This window comes from Phasianus colchicus, unplaced genomic scaffold (genome assembly GCF_987193195.1).
Source record: "Phasianus colchicus unplaced genomic scaffold, bPhaCol1.hap1.1 HAP1_SCAFFOLD_51, whole genome shotgun sequence".
NCBI lineage: Eukaryota > Metazoa > Chordata > Aves > Galliformes > Phasianidae > Phasianus > Phasianus colchicus.
Window position 1 is genome coordinate 571564 of NW_028325229.1, and position 13906 is coordinate 585469.

Here is a 13906-nt window from a genome sequence, read left to right on the forward strand (position 1 = left end):
TTACAGCACAGGGCTTAAGCCTGGGACTTATTCCCAAGGACATCCTTGGCATAGGGCCAGAAAAAATCCCCCACCCATTTCTCCCTTGGCTCTCCCCGTTCTGATCACAGGGCAGAGCAAAGCCCCTGCGTGTGCCGAACGTTTGCTCAGGGCAGCTCTGGCCTTGGGTTTCCCTCCCAGTTGGCCAACAGGCTGCTCTGGGCACCCGGCTTGGGCTCAGAGTGCTGCTCAGTGTGGTGCTCAGGGAGGGACTGCTCTGTGAGGCCCACACTCTTGGCGGGACTGAACCTCTCTCCAGGGCAAGGGCCACCAGCATACCAGCCCACCTTGTCCAGCTTCATCTGTTCCAGGATGTAATCAGACACGGCATCCCAGACCGCCACAATCTCTGCAAAGGAAAGAAAAGACATGTCATGCTCCAGGACAGCCTCTTCACAACTGCTTGGCAAGCTCCTCACACAGACAGTGATCGATACAGGCACACGCACACACCCCAGAAAAGCACCGCCATGGCTAGCGGAGCTGGGCTTTGCTCTGATTTCAGCCTTATTCAGGGCCCCGAGGGGAAACGGGGACATAGGAAACCTGTGGGACACAGGATGCCTTTCCTCCCAGAGCAGGAACCTACGGAAACACCTGTAGGTGTGTTCTCCCAGGGAAACCTGGTCTTGGACTGCCCTATCACAGGGGACTGAGCATGCCTAAAGGAACCTGGGGGCTCTGGGCAGCTCTACTATTGGGACCTGGCTGCCACGTGGTCCCCAGAAGAGCTGGACCCTTGGGCAGGGCTCTTGCAGCAGCCCCCAGCCATGCCCAGCCAAGCACAGAGAGCAGGAGCTGAGGCTTTGGACAGCTAACAGCCCCGTGCGATGCCTTGGGAAGGGAGTCCGGAAAGCCTTACCTTTGGTAGAGAGTTCCAGCAGCGTTGGGAACGTGTAGACCAGCTCCGAGCTGAGGCTCACAGTCCAGCAGCCTTCCATGTCGCTGGCCGACAGCCCTCAGCTCAGAACTAAGGATGCCCTCCACAAACAAGGCTCCTCAACCAACCAACAATTCTCCGCAAAGTGCCCCTGCTCCTCCACGTGTCAACAAAGGTCACCCAGTGCAGCCTTGCTGCCCCTGAGCCAACTCCTGACCGCAGAAGGACAGAGCCCCTGAGCAGTGCTGCAGCAGCGCCCAGGCCTTGCAGGGAAGTGCTGGCACTGATGCTGCCCTGCGGAAGATCTCCTTGTGATGCAGCGCATCGCACTGTGACATCAGCCCGGGTCACCTGGAGCTCTGTTGGGTCACTGGCATGGAGAGGAGATCTCCTCTTCCAGGAGGAGTTCCAGTTAACTTACTGAATTCTGTTATGAAAGAACGCAAGCCTAACTTTAATGGCTTAGTAAGAGAAGTTGTTTCACGTCTGCTTAATAAACAAAAACCTGTGCGTTCACAGGCACACACACACCTCACGAGGTTGAAATATCATTATTGACAGTCACCGTGGTTTACTCGGCAAATGGCACGAGAACTTGCCACGTGTCATACAGGCTGAAGCTGGTGAGCTGCTGGCGACGCACAACGATGATGACACTGCATCACGGCTGTGCCACGCTGATGTCACATGTGGTCTCCTCTGGTGGTGGCACAGAGTTCACCACCGTGTGTGTCCCCGTCCTCGTGGCAGACAATGATGGGCACCAGAGGGCTCCAGTGTCACTGAGTCCGGCTGTAGGCAGGCCTGGAGGGGTGACAAAGGACAGCAAGAGGCTCAGAGACAGCACGGTGACAACGCGGGGCCACCAGTGCCTACCTCTGTGTGGTGATCACAGCACAGGGAATAATGTCATCCAAGGGATGGTGACACACGAGTGATGGCGACACCGGATGACGGTAACAACAGTGACAGCCAGGGATGGGGACACTGCATCACGGCTGTTCCACATCGAGGTCACCCTGTGTCACGGTGTTACCTGAAGACAGTGACACTCGATGACACCCAATGGCATCCAGTGAAGGTGATACCCAACGATGGTGACACCACCAACCCCATGTCACACCCCACGTGTCCCCCAACTGTCCCCAGCCCCCCTCCCTGTACCCCTCCTCGTCACCTCTTCAATGAGGATGGCACCGCGCTGCAGTTGTGCCACCATGGCAGGGGGGACAGCTTGGGACAGTCATGGACAGCCAGGGTGACAGCGACACCAGGCTCCAGGAGCTGTAGGACGCTGATGGGGCTCTCGAGGTAGACGGGTTGGTACGGCCCCAGATTCCATGGTTACAGTGACAGTGTGGACTTCGGGACAGGCGGTTGTCCCGGTGCTGGCATCCGGTGCTGGGACCGGGGGGGGGGGGGGGGGCAGACAGGTGGACCCTGGGGTTCAAAACGGGGGAGGCACAGAGGGGAGGGGTGGGCACCTTCGGCCCACGGAGCCGAGCGCGTTCCACCGCCGCCTCCTCCTCTCCCTCCCTCCCTCCGCCGCTCGGGCGCGTAGCGCTTCCCCACGCCGCTCTTCCTTCCCTCCACCCCCTGCCGCTCCTCCCTTTTCTCCCCCCGGCCCCCTCCGGGCCCCGTCCTCCCTCCCCACCGGCTCCGCTCCCTCCCCCGGCTCCCGGGGGTCTAGCCGAGCTGCCCTCCCCCTTCACCGCCCCTACCCGGCACCGCGCCCCTTTCCCCGGGCCGTGCCGGGGATTACGCGCAAATCGCCTCGGCCTTAACCCTGTTTGCGGCCGCTCGGGCTGTCGGGGAGCTCCCGGGGTGTGCGGACGGCCCTTCACGCCGCCTCTCCGTTGCCCCGGACCGGACCGGACCGGGCCGGCGACCCCCGGCCCTCATCGAGCGACCTTCGAGCTCGGCGCCCCCTAGACTCGCAGGAGGGGCCCGAGGGGGTGAGAGCATGAAGGGCAGCCCTACTGAGCAGCCCCTTGCCCCCGCTGGGGGATCTGGGCTCAGCAGCTGGTCCCGCGTATAGGGCGAGCACTGCGATGTAGTCCTTCGAGGCATGGGTCGGGACGCGATCCGTGGCTGGGACGTGGGCTGGGACATGGGCCCTGCGTTAAATGCAGAGCAGAGATGGACACCGTGTGCATCCGTTCATGGGGGCACCACGCCTTAAGGAGCAGCACATTTCTCTGCCCTCCACCAAGCCTTTTATTGACACACTGAGTGTTTACTTGGAGGCTTCTCAGTTTACGAGTTACCAGCATACCCTTGAACCAGCATACCAGCCAACGTCTCATGGCTCTTCAAGTGGAGCTCATGTCTCCTACAAACTCAACCCTTTCACTGATTGTTTTTTTCCTCTTGCTGTACAACAGCAGGGTATGTGAAAGAGCAGAATTTCAGAGGAGATAGGAAACAAAGCTCCATCACCACGTGAAGCCACGCTGTTCTTTTCTCCAGCATTGCTGTGTTGCTTTCGTTCCAGCCTGCCCTTTTGAGTTCACAGCTGCCAGGTTTGATCACAGAAAGTAATCACTGGGTTGTCTACTTGGTAAGTGCAAACATCAGGAAAGCAGTTGGAATTCACAAGAATAGAAGAAAGGAAATTGCATTGCTAATATTTAAAGATATAGTCATTTTCTTTGTGGTTTTAGGCTTTCATACAGAGCATTAGGATACTGCAAACTGAGGGTAGTTTGCAAGAAGTAGCAATTTTTGCCTCTCCTGCCCTCCCTCTCAGTAAAAAGGTGAAGTACCTTCTGTATTTTACTAAGCCTACTAAGTTAAAGTGGTGCACCACTAACTCAAGCCCAAAGAAGTGCTGCAGTGGTATAGCTCATCGGGAGACTGAAACTGCTGCAGCTCTTCCAGCAATAGAAAAAAAGAACTATTTTTGTTGACCGTGAGTTTATGAGTGGTCTGTTGTTGAATTGCTTTTGTTGAAGGGTTGTAACCTCAGAAGGGAGCAAGCCAGATGACTGACAGCAGGTTACTTTTTTGATGATGGTGAGAAATTGCATGTGGTTGTCCGAGGATGTTTGGTCTCCTTCCCTTTACCCCCAGGTGAGAGATACTGCTAAGGAATACCATCCTACAAAAGCCTGTAGACTAAGAATTGGTGTCAGAGTCATATTAGCTCCCCTACTTACCACGTGATGCACTGGATAATCACACGACTGCTGTTCTGTATCCTTTGACATCATCCAGCCTCTGTAGCCATGGCCATGCTTTGTGGCAGAAGTGGTCTGCTATTAAATATTTGTCATCCTTGCACCCTGCTGAACCACAAAAGCCAAAAACAAGAAACAAGACTCTTATTTAAGCTACTTCTTCAGCTCCAGCCCTATACATATTCTACTACCTTAAAGTTCAAACCGGTTCTTGGTGTCCCTTTTGCCCCATTTTTTATTTCATATGCCTTAAATCTTACAGCTGTGACTAGATAGATAGACAATTTTGTTCACCTCATTTCATCCCCTGGAGTTCAAAACTTAGTTTCCATTAGTGGAAAGCTAGTATAGGCCCCTGAAGACTACAACAACCTACTTAAGCTTAAGGTATGTTTCAAGGTCGTGTTGGATAAGGAGGAAAGAAATCAGCTCCTACTAGCTAATGAAAACTGCAATGTCATTTCAGATCAGGCCTGCCAGTTTGGGCTCCAAGATGCCAAATTTGTTTTTTCACTTCTTTTTGTTCAGGGGATAGATTCAAACCTGCTGACAAGCCTGCCCTTAGTGATTTCCCCTCATGTGAGCTTTGCTCACCCTATCTGAGAGCCCCATTTTACAGAGACCAAGGTCTGTGCACTGCTTGACAGAACTAACTGAAAATCACAGGCCAAGTACTCCTCTAAAAACATGTAATTCTGTCAAAGCAGACATGGAATTTGAGGACAGGTGTCAAAACCACAGGATTATTTATTTATTTCTTTGTTTATTTTTAGGGGCATGCTGCTGTGTTTGCAGAGGGGCAAGAGAACTGAAGGCAAGGGAACTTAAGTTGAGGAGGTGCTGCCCACTAAAATAAACCATGGCACCTGTCCCCTGAAGGAAGGGGGTGGTGGTCTGGGAGGAAACCTTCCAGAGGTCTACGGTTGAACCAGATGATATTCATGGCCTTTTCCTACCTTAACGATTCTGTGAGTCCAGAATTCAGAGAGCAATCTTCACAGCTGGCCTGGGAGCAGGAAGTGAGCATATAGCTGGTCTGCCAAACTGCATCAAAACATCTCCATGAGGGGAGATGGAGTTTGTTTCATTTCATCCTGGTTTTTTGACTTCGTTCCAAGTTGTGTCTTTGTGTGTTGTTTTTATTTTCTTTTCCTTCAAGTTTTTCCACTTAGTCTAGACGTTTGGGTTTGAATTTCTCAGTAGTCCGCTGTATACGCTGCGTTCAAAGATGTCTCATATCCTTCTGTCTCTTCTGTTCCCTGCCCTTAATGACTCAGTGAGAACTGGATCAACAGAGTGAATGCTTCATTATTGACTTTTTTTTTTTTTTTTTTTTTTAAACATGAAACGCATTGAAAATAGTAACACATGCCTGCCTTCTCTAAGCAAAATATTTTGGCTGTGTTGGACACGCTGAAACATACAGATTTTGAATTCAATGCAAATGTTTTGTTTAGACATTGACAACAAAACCCCCATCTCTTGAAGTACTTCCATTCTTCATGGAAAACAAACAAACAAACAAACAAAACAACAAAAAAGCCTTTCCATTGAAGAACTTGCCATTTTCTTTCCCTAAATTGAGGCAGGAAGACCTTAAAACAATGATTTTTCTTCATATTTTTTTTTTCCAGCATTGCCTTCAGCATGTACCATATAAAGAATATATGCTAATGTTCATCAACTGATGCTAGCATCAAATTTCCTTCTTTTCTTGGCACATAATACGCACGCCTACTTTGAGTAAATTCTTCAAGGAAATGTTGCTCATTCTCCTCATAGTAGATATGCCAGTTGGATTCTTTTCTGTTAAGTAATTTTGGATGACATCCAAAGGTAAGGTTTGATCAACGGGGTAACGGGGTAGTTCCTGCCAGACAGATAGGTGGTAACAACCCACAGGAAATGGATTACAAGCAGAGAAAAAAGCACTTAGTTTTCAACCCTTCAGATAGAGCCAAAGTAACACAATGGGTTAAGGAACACATTTAAAACTAAAGGTATGTTTTATTATTGGCCAAATCCTGATACCTGTCTTGAAGCCCGCTCCTTTCTCTTTGTGAGGGCATTCAGACAAAATGCTGTAGAAGTTCTGGATTTCTCCCACTTCACAGTGTCTGTTGCTTGGGAATATTTCGTGCAAGGAACCTGAAAAAATGCTTTCGCCCACACTTTCTTCACAGGCTTTTTCCACCTTGTGCTTTTTCTTGTCGTTATTATTCCTCTTGTTACTGTAATTGCTGCTTCTGTATGTATCTGTACAAGACAGGTTGCTTTTAAACAGTTCCCCACTGTTTTCAGTGTCACAAGGTGGAAGTTATTAATGCAGCTGGCAGGAATGTGTCTGTTGCCTTAGGGAAGGGCTGCAGGAAGCAAGAAATTGCAGTGAGAAGAAAGCCCTGCCCTCAGAAAAGAATTTTAGTGAAGGACCAGCAGAGGTATGGAGGGACAACCCACCTGCCACTTCATTGCCTTCTTCTTGTTTTACTTCCCCTTCTCAGTATTTTTTCTCAGATGTTAGCATCTCCTACTTTCTCTGTTGTTCTACTGACTTGATTCGGAGATATCTAGCAGGAGGTTGATGTGTTTCTCATTCAGTATTGTCAGGGCATTAGGAAAAGTATTAACAGCAGGTTGTGTGTTTATGGCCTCAAGTTGTGCCAGGAAGATTCAGATTGGACATTAGGAAAAATTTCTTCTTCAAAGGTGTGGTTAGATGCTGAAATGGGCTGCCCAAAGAGATGGTGGAGTCACCTTCCCAGGAGGTGTTCAGAAAACATTTAGATGTCGTACTGAGGGACATGGTTTAGTGGGGAAATATTGGTGGTAGGTGGATGGTTGGACTGGATGATCTTGAAGGTCTTTTCCAACCTTGGTGATTTGATGATTTGATGATGATGAAGAGGACTACAGTGATCAGAATGGGGGAACTGGAAGGGGGAAAAAGGGGAGGGGAGGCGCAACCCCGGGGGTCACACAGAGCGACGGGGGAGGTTGTGGGCGACCAGTGGCGGGGGGAGGGCAGGAGGGCAGTGAAATACACGGGGCGGGGGAGGCGGGGAGACACAGGGCAGCTGCCCCCGCCGAGCGGAAGCCCCGAGCGCCACAGAGACCCCGCGGGGCCAACGCAGAGCGGCACGTGGCCCCCAGCCCCCTTAACCCCGGCCCCGCCCCGGTGCCCCCCCCGAACACCCACCTGTAGAAGCTGAGGCGGCGCTCGGAGCCCCGGGGTGCGCCGCCCCACTTCCGCACGGCCGCCTCCTCCTCGGGTCGCGGGGCTGGTGACGTCACCCAGCGGGGACGGCGCGGCGCACGCGCTGAGGCGCTGTCGCCACGGGGACGCCATCACGCATGCGCTGTCGCCGGGGGGGCGGCTTTACGCGCTGCAATGAGGGAGGGCGCGCCGTCTCCACGGCATCAGATGGAAAACGGCGCTTGGAGACTGCAGCTGCGGGGCAGCAGCTCAGCACAGCGCTGCCGATGACTGGAGCCGAGCGAGAAGCGGACTCCGCTGGGCCGGACTCCGTGCCGGGCTCGAACGCGCCTCGATCCGCGCGATCGCTCCCTCTCTTCCGGGGCTGCCCGGCTCAGCCAGGAGCCGCTCCCGGACACCGGGCGGGTCCCGCCTCTCGCGGTCAGCCGCCGCTTCTCGCAGCCCGGCAGCGCCTCGCCGCAACGACGGAGGACGGCTCGGTTCCCCCTCCGAGGACAGCCGGATTCTGACGGGGGACGGACGGGGCCGGCGGCGGTGCCCCCGCGCCGCCTTCCCCCGACCGCGCGGCGTCCCCGAGGGCGGCGGCGGGGCAGCGGGGCAGCGGAGCGGCGGAGCGCCGCTTTCCCCGCACGGAGCCCCGCGGCTCCTCCATCCCGCCGGCGCCATCGGCATCACCATGGCGGCGGCCCCGCGTCCGCAGCCGCCATTGGCGGAGAGCCCGCGCTCGGCCCCGCCTCCTCCGCTCTGCCATTGGTCGGTGCGCCGAACGGGGCGGGCGCTCCGCGCGGGGTCCTTTCTGTCCGCGGGCGCGCCGTCATTGCGACATCACCGCGCGCGTTCCCATGGCCCCAGCCCGGCTGCCCTCGCGATGCCTGCCGTCGTGCGCCCGCTCCGCTTCCGGGGCCTCGGCTGCGGCTGCGGGAGGAGGGCGGGGACGTGGGGGACCTCAGCGAGGCCGGGCCCGCCCCGCCCCGCTCCGCCCCGCCCCGCTCCGTGCGGGCCTTGCTGGAGAGCGGCGAGCGCGGGCTGGCGGCCGCCGGCAGGTGGGGGAGCGGGGCGTCCGGGCGGGCGGCGCGGCCCGGCGGTGGCGTGGGGAACCCGCTGGAGACGAGCGGCTCCGGGGCACCTTGGCGTCCCGCTGCAGGCGGCGGTCGCGGTGCCGGCCCGAGGCCGGCGCTGTGCGGGGCGGGGCTGAGCGCGGGGCGATCAGCTGCTGCTGCTGCTGCTGATGCTCGGCCGGCTTCTCGGCCGCCTGCGCAGGGCGCTGCTGGCTCGCGTTCAGCCGAGCGTCGGCCCGCAGCTCCGGATCCTTTTCCTCCACGCGGCCTTCCGGCCGCTCTGCCCCAAGCCCGCAGCGATGCCTGGGGTCGTTGTGACCAAAGTGCGGGACCCGGCGTGTGGTGGTGTCGAACCTCGTGCCGTTGGCATCAGCCGTCGATCGGCCTGACCGGAGCCCTCTGCAGGGTCTTTGGAATCCTTAGGCAGATTATAGGCGGATGGCGTAGCTGAGGGGCGATGGGAGACAGGGAGGGGAGCATCCTGCCGTGCCACCGGCAGCCCGGGGACCACGTGCTGTGGGTGCCGGCACGAAGCTCCTCCATCCGTCAGCACGGGAGCTGCGGTTCTGGCTGCAGCGGCAGGAACTCAGCGCAGCCCTGCAGAGAGCGGTCCGGCAGCACGAGAAGAAGATGACGGCCGTGGAGTGCGAGAGCCTCAGCAGCGTCTGCAGCCCGCGAGGAGCTGAGCGGGGCTGGTAGGAGGAAGCTGTGGGAGTCCTGGGGAGGGACTCCCAGAATAGCAGCGTGAGTGGCAGGATCAGCTGCTTCCTCCTGACACCGTTTCCTTTGAGAAGCCAGTCCCCATTGTCACATCTGTGGGGTTGCACAGAACGCACAGGCATGTGGTAAGTTTAGGTTGGATATCAGGACAAACTTCTAAACAGTAAGGGTTGTTGAGCACTGGAATGGGCTCCCTGGGGAGGTGGTTGAGTCACCATCCCCAAACATGTTTAAAAACTGTTTGGATGTGGTGCTCCGGGACATGATTTAGAGGAGGGTTGTTAGAGTTGGGGTACTTTGCTCAGGTCATGGTTGGACTCGATGCTCTTGAAGGTCTTTTCCAACGTGAGCGATTCTGTGATTCTGCAGGGACACAGTGTGTTGGACTGCTGTTTGTTGCAGAGCACCAGCACAGGGCAGGACTGGGGACTGGGAAGATCACAGAAGATCGCAGAAACACCAAGGTTAGAGAAGACCTGTAAGATCATCCAGTCCAACCGTCCACCTATTACCAATAGTTCTCACTAAACCATATCCCTCAACACGAAATCCAAACGTTCCTTGAACACCTCCAGGGTCGGTGACTCCACCACCTCCGTGGGCAGCCCATTCCACTGCCTGACCACTCTTTGAGAGAAGTAGTATTTCCTAACGTCCAGCGTAAATCTCCCCTGGTGCAGCTTGAAGCCATTCCCTCTAGTTCTGTCACCAGTTACATGAGAGGAGAGGCCAACACCCAGCTCACTACAACCTCACTTCAGGTAGTTATAGAGAGCAATAAGGTCTGCCCTGGGCCTCCTCTTCTCCACACTAGCTGCTAATGGATCGCTCCATTAATGCAAAATTGCTGTAATTAAGAGCAGGTAAATGCTCCTGCACAAGACTGGGCACTGAGACCTTTGTGTCTGTCAGTGATTCTCCAGCACGTTCTGTGTTAGCTGCACGGGGCTGCTTTCCTTTCTAGGGCCTGGGAACAGATGACAGCACTCTGATCAGAGTGATGGTGTCCTGCTCCGAAAAAGGATCTTTTTAGATCTGCTCTTCTTACCTGTATCCTCTCTTCTTTTCTGCCCTCTTTCTTCTCCCCTCTCGTTCATCACTCTTCTCCCCCTTACAAGCTCCTCTCTTCCCTTTTTCCTTTGTTCTGCTCAATCTTTTCTCTCCTCTCCTTCTCTCCTCTCCTCTCCTCTCCTCTTTGTTGGCAAGAGGGCTCCGAGCTCCCTTGCTGGTGCGGAGAGGCTCAGACTCCCTTGCTGGTGCAGAAGGAACGATGAAGGACCTTTACTGAAGATGCTTACAACCTTTTATACCCGTGCAACAGCAACTTACATGTAGGAAGCAGGAGCCTCGTGTGTGTTTACGTCTGGCTCAAGTTACTGCTAAGTTTCTTTACTCATTAGCAAGATAATGACTTTCTTTATCCCACATCTCCCCCTTCGCTATTAAGAGAAAAAGAAGCACGGTTCAAAAACAATCCTAAAAGTAGCTAAACTAAAATTAATACACTGAACAAGGATGGGTTCTGTAGAGTACAAACAGCAGTCCATATTAACCAGTTCCAACGATTCCAATTCTTATGATTCCTTGGTGACACAGTTGACAAAGTGCGTCTTGTCGCTGTGAGTCCAAACCACTGATGAAAGTGCTGTGGTCATGTTACAGCAGATGATGAGACGGATGGCCAGACCCCCCAGATTCGCATGAGCACCCACTGGACACCCCAGGACTCCTCTGGGACATCCCCAGACCCTTCTGGATGACTCCAGGACCACTCAGACCCACATGAGAACTCCCTGGACCCTACCAGACCCTGCTGGGCCATTTCCAGATCAGCCCAGGGACTCCTCAGAGCTCTTGGGCCCATAGTGGGAACTTCCAGATCCTTCCATGGTGCCACAGGACCAACCCGGGGACTCCCTGGACATCCCAAGGTCACAGAATCACAGAATCGTAGGGGTTGGAAGGGACCTCCAGAGATCATCGAGTCCAACCCCCCTGCCAAAGCAGGATCCCTACACCAGGTCCCTCTGGGATATCTCCAGACTCTTCTGGTTGAGTCCAGAAGAGCCCCCTGGAGCCCCCAAACCTCTCTAGGATGTCTCATGCAGATCCTTCTGCATGATTCCAAGTGGGGATAAGAGGGGATAAAGGAGGGTGTGGGTGGGGTGAGAAAGGGGTCAGTGGGACTTTTTTGGGCTGGAAAGGGGGGTTGTGTGGAATCTAGGGGGGGAAGGTGTGAGTGAGTGGGACTGCTGTGGGGTGGAAAGGGGTTCTGGTGATGGAGGGAGGGATGGAAGGGAAAAACTGGGGAGTTGTGGGGAGCTTCTATAGAGTGTAAAAGAAATAATTAAAAAAATATATATATTAAAAAAAAAAATAGGAGGACCCTGGGAACTACAGGCCAGTGAATTCTCACCTCTGTGCCTGGGAAGATCATGGAACAGATCATCCTGGATGACATGCTTGATCACATGAGGAAAGGGCGTGTGATCCGTGACAGCCAGCACGGCTTCACCAGAGGAAGGTCATGCTTGGCCAGTCTGGTGGCCTTTTATGATGGAGTGACGGCATCGGTGGACAAGGGAAAGGCGACCGATGTCATTTACCTGGACTTGAGCAAGGCCTTTGACATGGTCCCCCGCCACATCCTTATCTCCAAACCGGAGGGATGTGGATTTGATGGGTGGACCACTCGATGGATAAGAAACTGGTTGAAAGGCCACAGACAGAAGGTGGTCATCAATGCCTCCATGTCCAGGTGAGGCTGGTAATGAGTGGCTTCCCCCAGGGGTCTGTCTTGGGATCGGTGCTCTTTAACATCTTTATCAATGACATCGATGACGGAATCGAGTGCACCCTCAGCAAGTTTGCTGACGACACCAAGCTGAGTGGTGTGGTTGACACGGTTGAAGGAAGGGATGCCATTCAGAGGGACCTCGAGAGGCTAGAAAGGTGGGCCTGAGTGAACCTGATGAGGTTCAACACAGCAAAGTGCAGAGTTTTGCACTTGGGCCGGAGGAATCCCAGGCATCCCTACAGACTGGAAGGAGCGGTCCTTGAGAGCAGCCCTGTGGAGAAGGACCTGGGGGTCTTGATGGATGAATTAACATGAGCCAGCAGTGTGCCCTTGTGGCTCGGAAGGCAAATGGTATCCTGGGCTCCATCAGAAGAGGGGTGGCCAGCAGGGACAGGGAGGTGATTGTTCTTGGTTGTTCCCCTCTTGTGAGGCCCCATCTGGAATACTGCGTCCAAGTGTGGAGCCCCCAGTACAAGAAAGACAGGGAGCTGTTGGAGAGGGTCCAGAGGAGGGCCACGAAGATGATCAGGGGACTGGAGCACCTCCCCTATGAAAACAGGCTGAGGGAGTTGGGCTTGTTCAACCTGGAGAAAAGAAGGCTGAGGAGCGACCTCATTGCAGCATTTCAGTACCTAAAAGGAGCCTAAAACAGGAGGGGAATCAACTCTTTGAAAGGGTTGATGACTGCAGGACGAGGGGAAATAGTTTGAAGTTGAGGGAGGGGAGATTTAGGTTGGACGTTGGGGAAATTCTTTACAGAGAGAGTGGTGAGGTGCTGGAACAGCTGCCCAGAGAGGTTGTGGATGCCCTGTCCATCCCTGGAGGTGTTCAAGGCCAGATTGGATGGGGCCCTGGGCAGCCTGGCCTAGCATTAAACAGGGAGATTGGTGGCCCTGCATGTGGCAGGGGGGTTGGAGATTTGTGATCCTTGAAGTCCCTTCCAACCCTGGCCATTCTGTGATTCTGTGATTCTGTGATTCTGTGATTCTGTAAAGGGGGTCTAGGGCAGAGAGTGGGGGTTGTGGGGGGATGACTGGGGGGAGGAGAATGAAGCTTCCATGAATGGAAAGGGGGCCTGGGGGAAGGAGGGAGGGGAGAGCTGGTGGTTGTGGGGGGCTACTATGGGACATAAGGGGGGTCCTGTTAGGGAATATTGGGGGTCAAAATGGGGGAATGGACTCTAGAGGTCAGGAAGGAGGGCATGGGGGGTACAGGGGACTCTATGGATCAGAAAATGGGGTCAGGAAGGAGGGGGGCAAACTGAGGGGACTGGGGGATGGTAGGAGACTATGGTTCAGAATAGGGGAATTAGAGTGGGGGTATTTGGGGGGACAGGGAATTCTGGAGGTCAGGTAGAGGGGACTGGGGGGGGGATGAATCTGCGGGACAAAATGGGAAGACGTACGGGGGGGGCGGGAAAGGGGACACAAGGGATCAGAGTGGGGGACTGAGGAAGGAACGGGATGGGAGGGGGCCAGGCATGGGACCCTGGGGGTCAGAATGGGGAACAGGGGCAGACACTGGTGGAGGAACAACTGGGGAGGGGTGGACGAGGACTCCATCGATGAGAATGGGGGAATTGGAGGTGGGGACAGGGGAGAGAGTGGAACCCCAGGGGTCAGACTGAGGGACTCCAGGGGTTGTAGGCGACCCGTGGTGGAGGTGGGGGGAAGGCAGTGAAATACCCTGGGTGGGGGACGGGGGGCACGGGGCCTGAAGCCTGAGTGGGGCTCGAAGGGCAGTGGGGGGCGAAGAAGACCGGGAGAGTGGGGGGACGGAGAGCCCTCAGGGATCTCCTGGGGAGGTGGGAGAGCGACTCGGGGGAGGGCAGAGCTCCAAGGATGGGATGCAACAGGCAGGCATCAAGATACTCCCCTCGATCCTCCTTCCAAGCGTCTCTCTATGCAATTATCTGGATATTTCCAACCATACAAACACCATAATCCTCAAAGGAAGAGGAGGGATTGATGTGGGGTGCTCTGTTCGGCAGCAGGGATTAGCACATCGGTTTAAGAACCA

General features: G+C 55.0%; 2 protein-coding genes across 10 annotated transcripts in view; one reads left to right on the plus strand and one right to left on the minus strand.

Annotated features, from left to right (window-relative positions):
* Window positions 1–7900, minus strand: part of LOC149911934 (uncharacterized) — a 12616-nt gene extending 4716 nt beyond the window's left edge. Inside the window, exons 1-7 of one of the 9 annotated variants that reach the window (XM_090133043.1) lie at window positions 6130–7276; window positions 5055–5968; window positions 4078–4203; window positions 2097–2320; window positions 1451–1955; window positions 902–1367; window positions 327–388 (exon numbers count right to left, since the gene is read on the minus strand). In XM_090133043.1, coding sequence (XP_089989169.1) covers window positions 327–388; window positions 902–980 — 141 coding nt within the window. In that variant the 5' untranslated portion in view covers window positions 981–1367; window positions 1451–1955; window positions 2097–2320; ... (1 more) ...; window positions 5055–5968; window positions 6130–7276. The other 8 variants (XM_090133041.1, XM_090133047.1, XM_090133046.1 and 5 more) reach the window with 8 other exon arrangements.
* Window positions 7450–12895, plus strand: LOC149911935 (uncharacterized). The gene is made up of 3 exons (XM_090133036.1): window positions 7450–7623; window positions 7754–9215; window positions 10753–12895. The coding sequence occupies exons 1-2, from the start codon at window positions 7450–7452 to the stop codon at window positions 8819–8821; spliced, it is 1242 nt and encodes a 413-aa protein (XP_089989162.1). The 3' UTR covers window positions 8822–9215; window positions 10753–12895.
* The last annotated feature ends 1011 nt before the right edge of the window (window positions 12896–13906 follow it).

Excerpts from the sequence above, each read along its gene's own strand:
- LOC149911935 (XM_090133036.1), top strand. The coding sequence starts at position 7,450 with ATGCGCTGTCGCCGGGGGGGCGGCTTTACGCGCTGCAATGAGGGAGGG. Across the intron at positions 7,624-7,753 it reads ACTCCGCTGGGCCGGACTCC|CCCGGCAGCGCCTCGCCGCA; the intron begins GTGCCGGGCTCG and ends CGCTTCTCGCAG.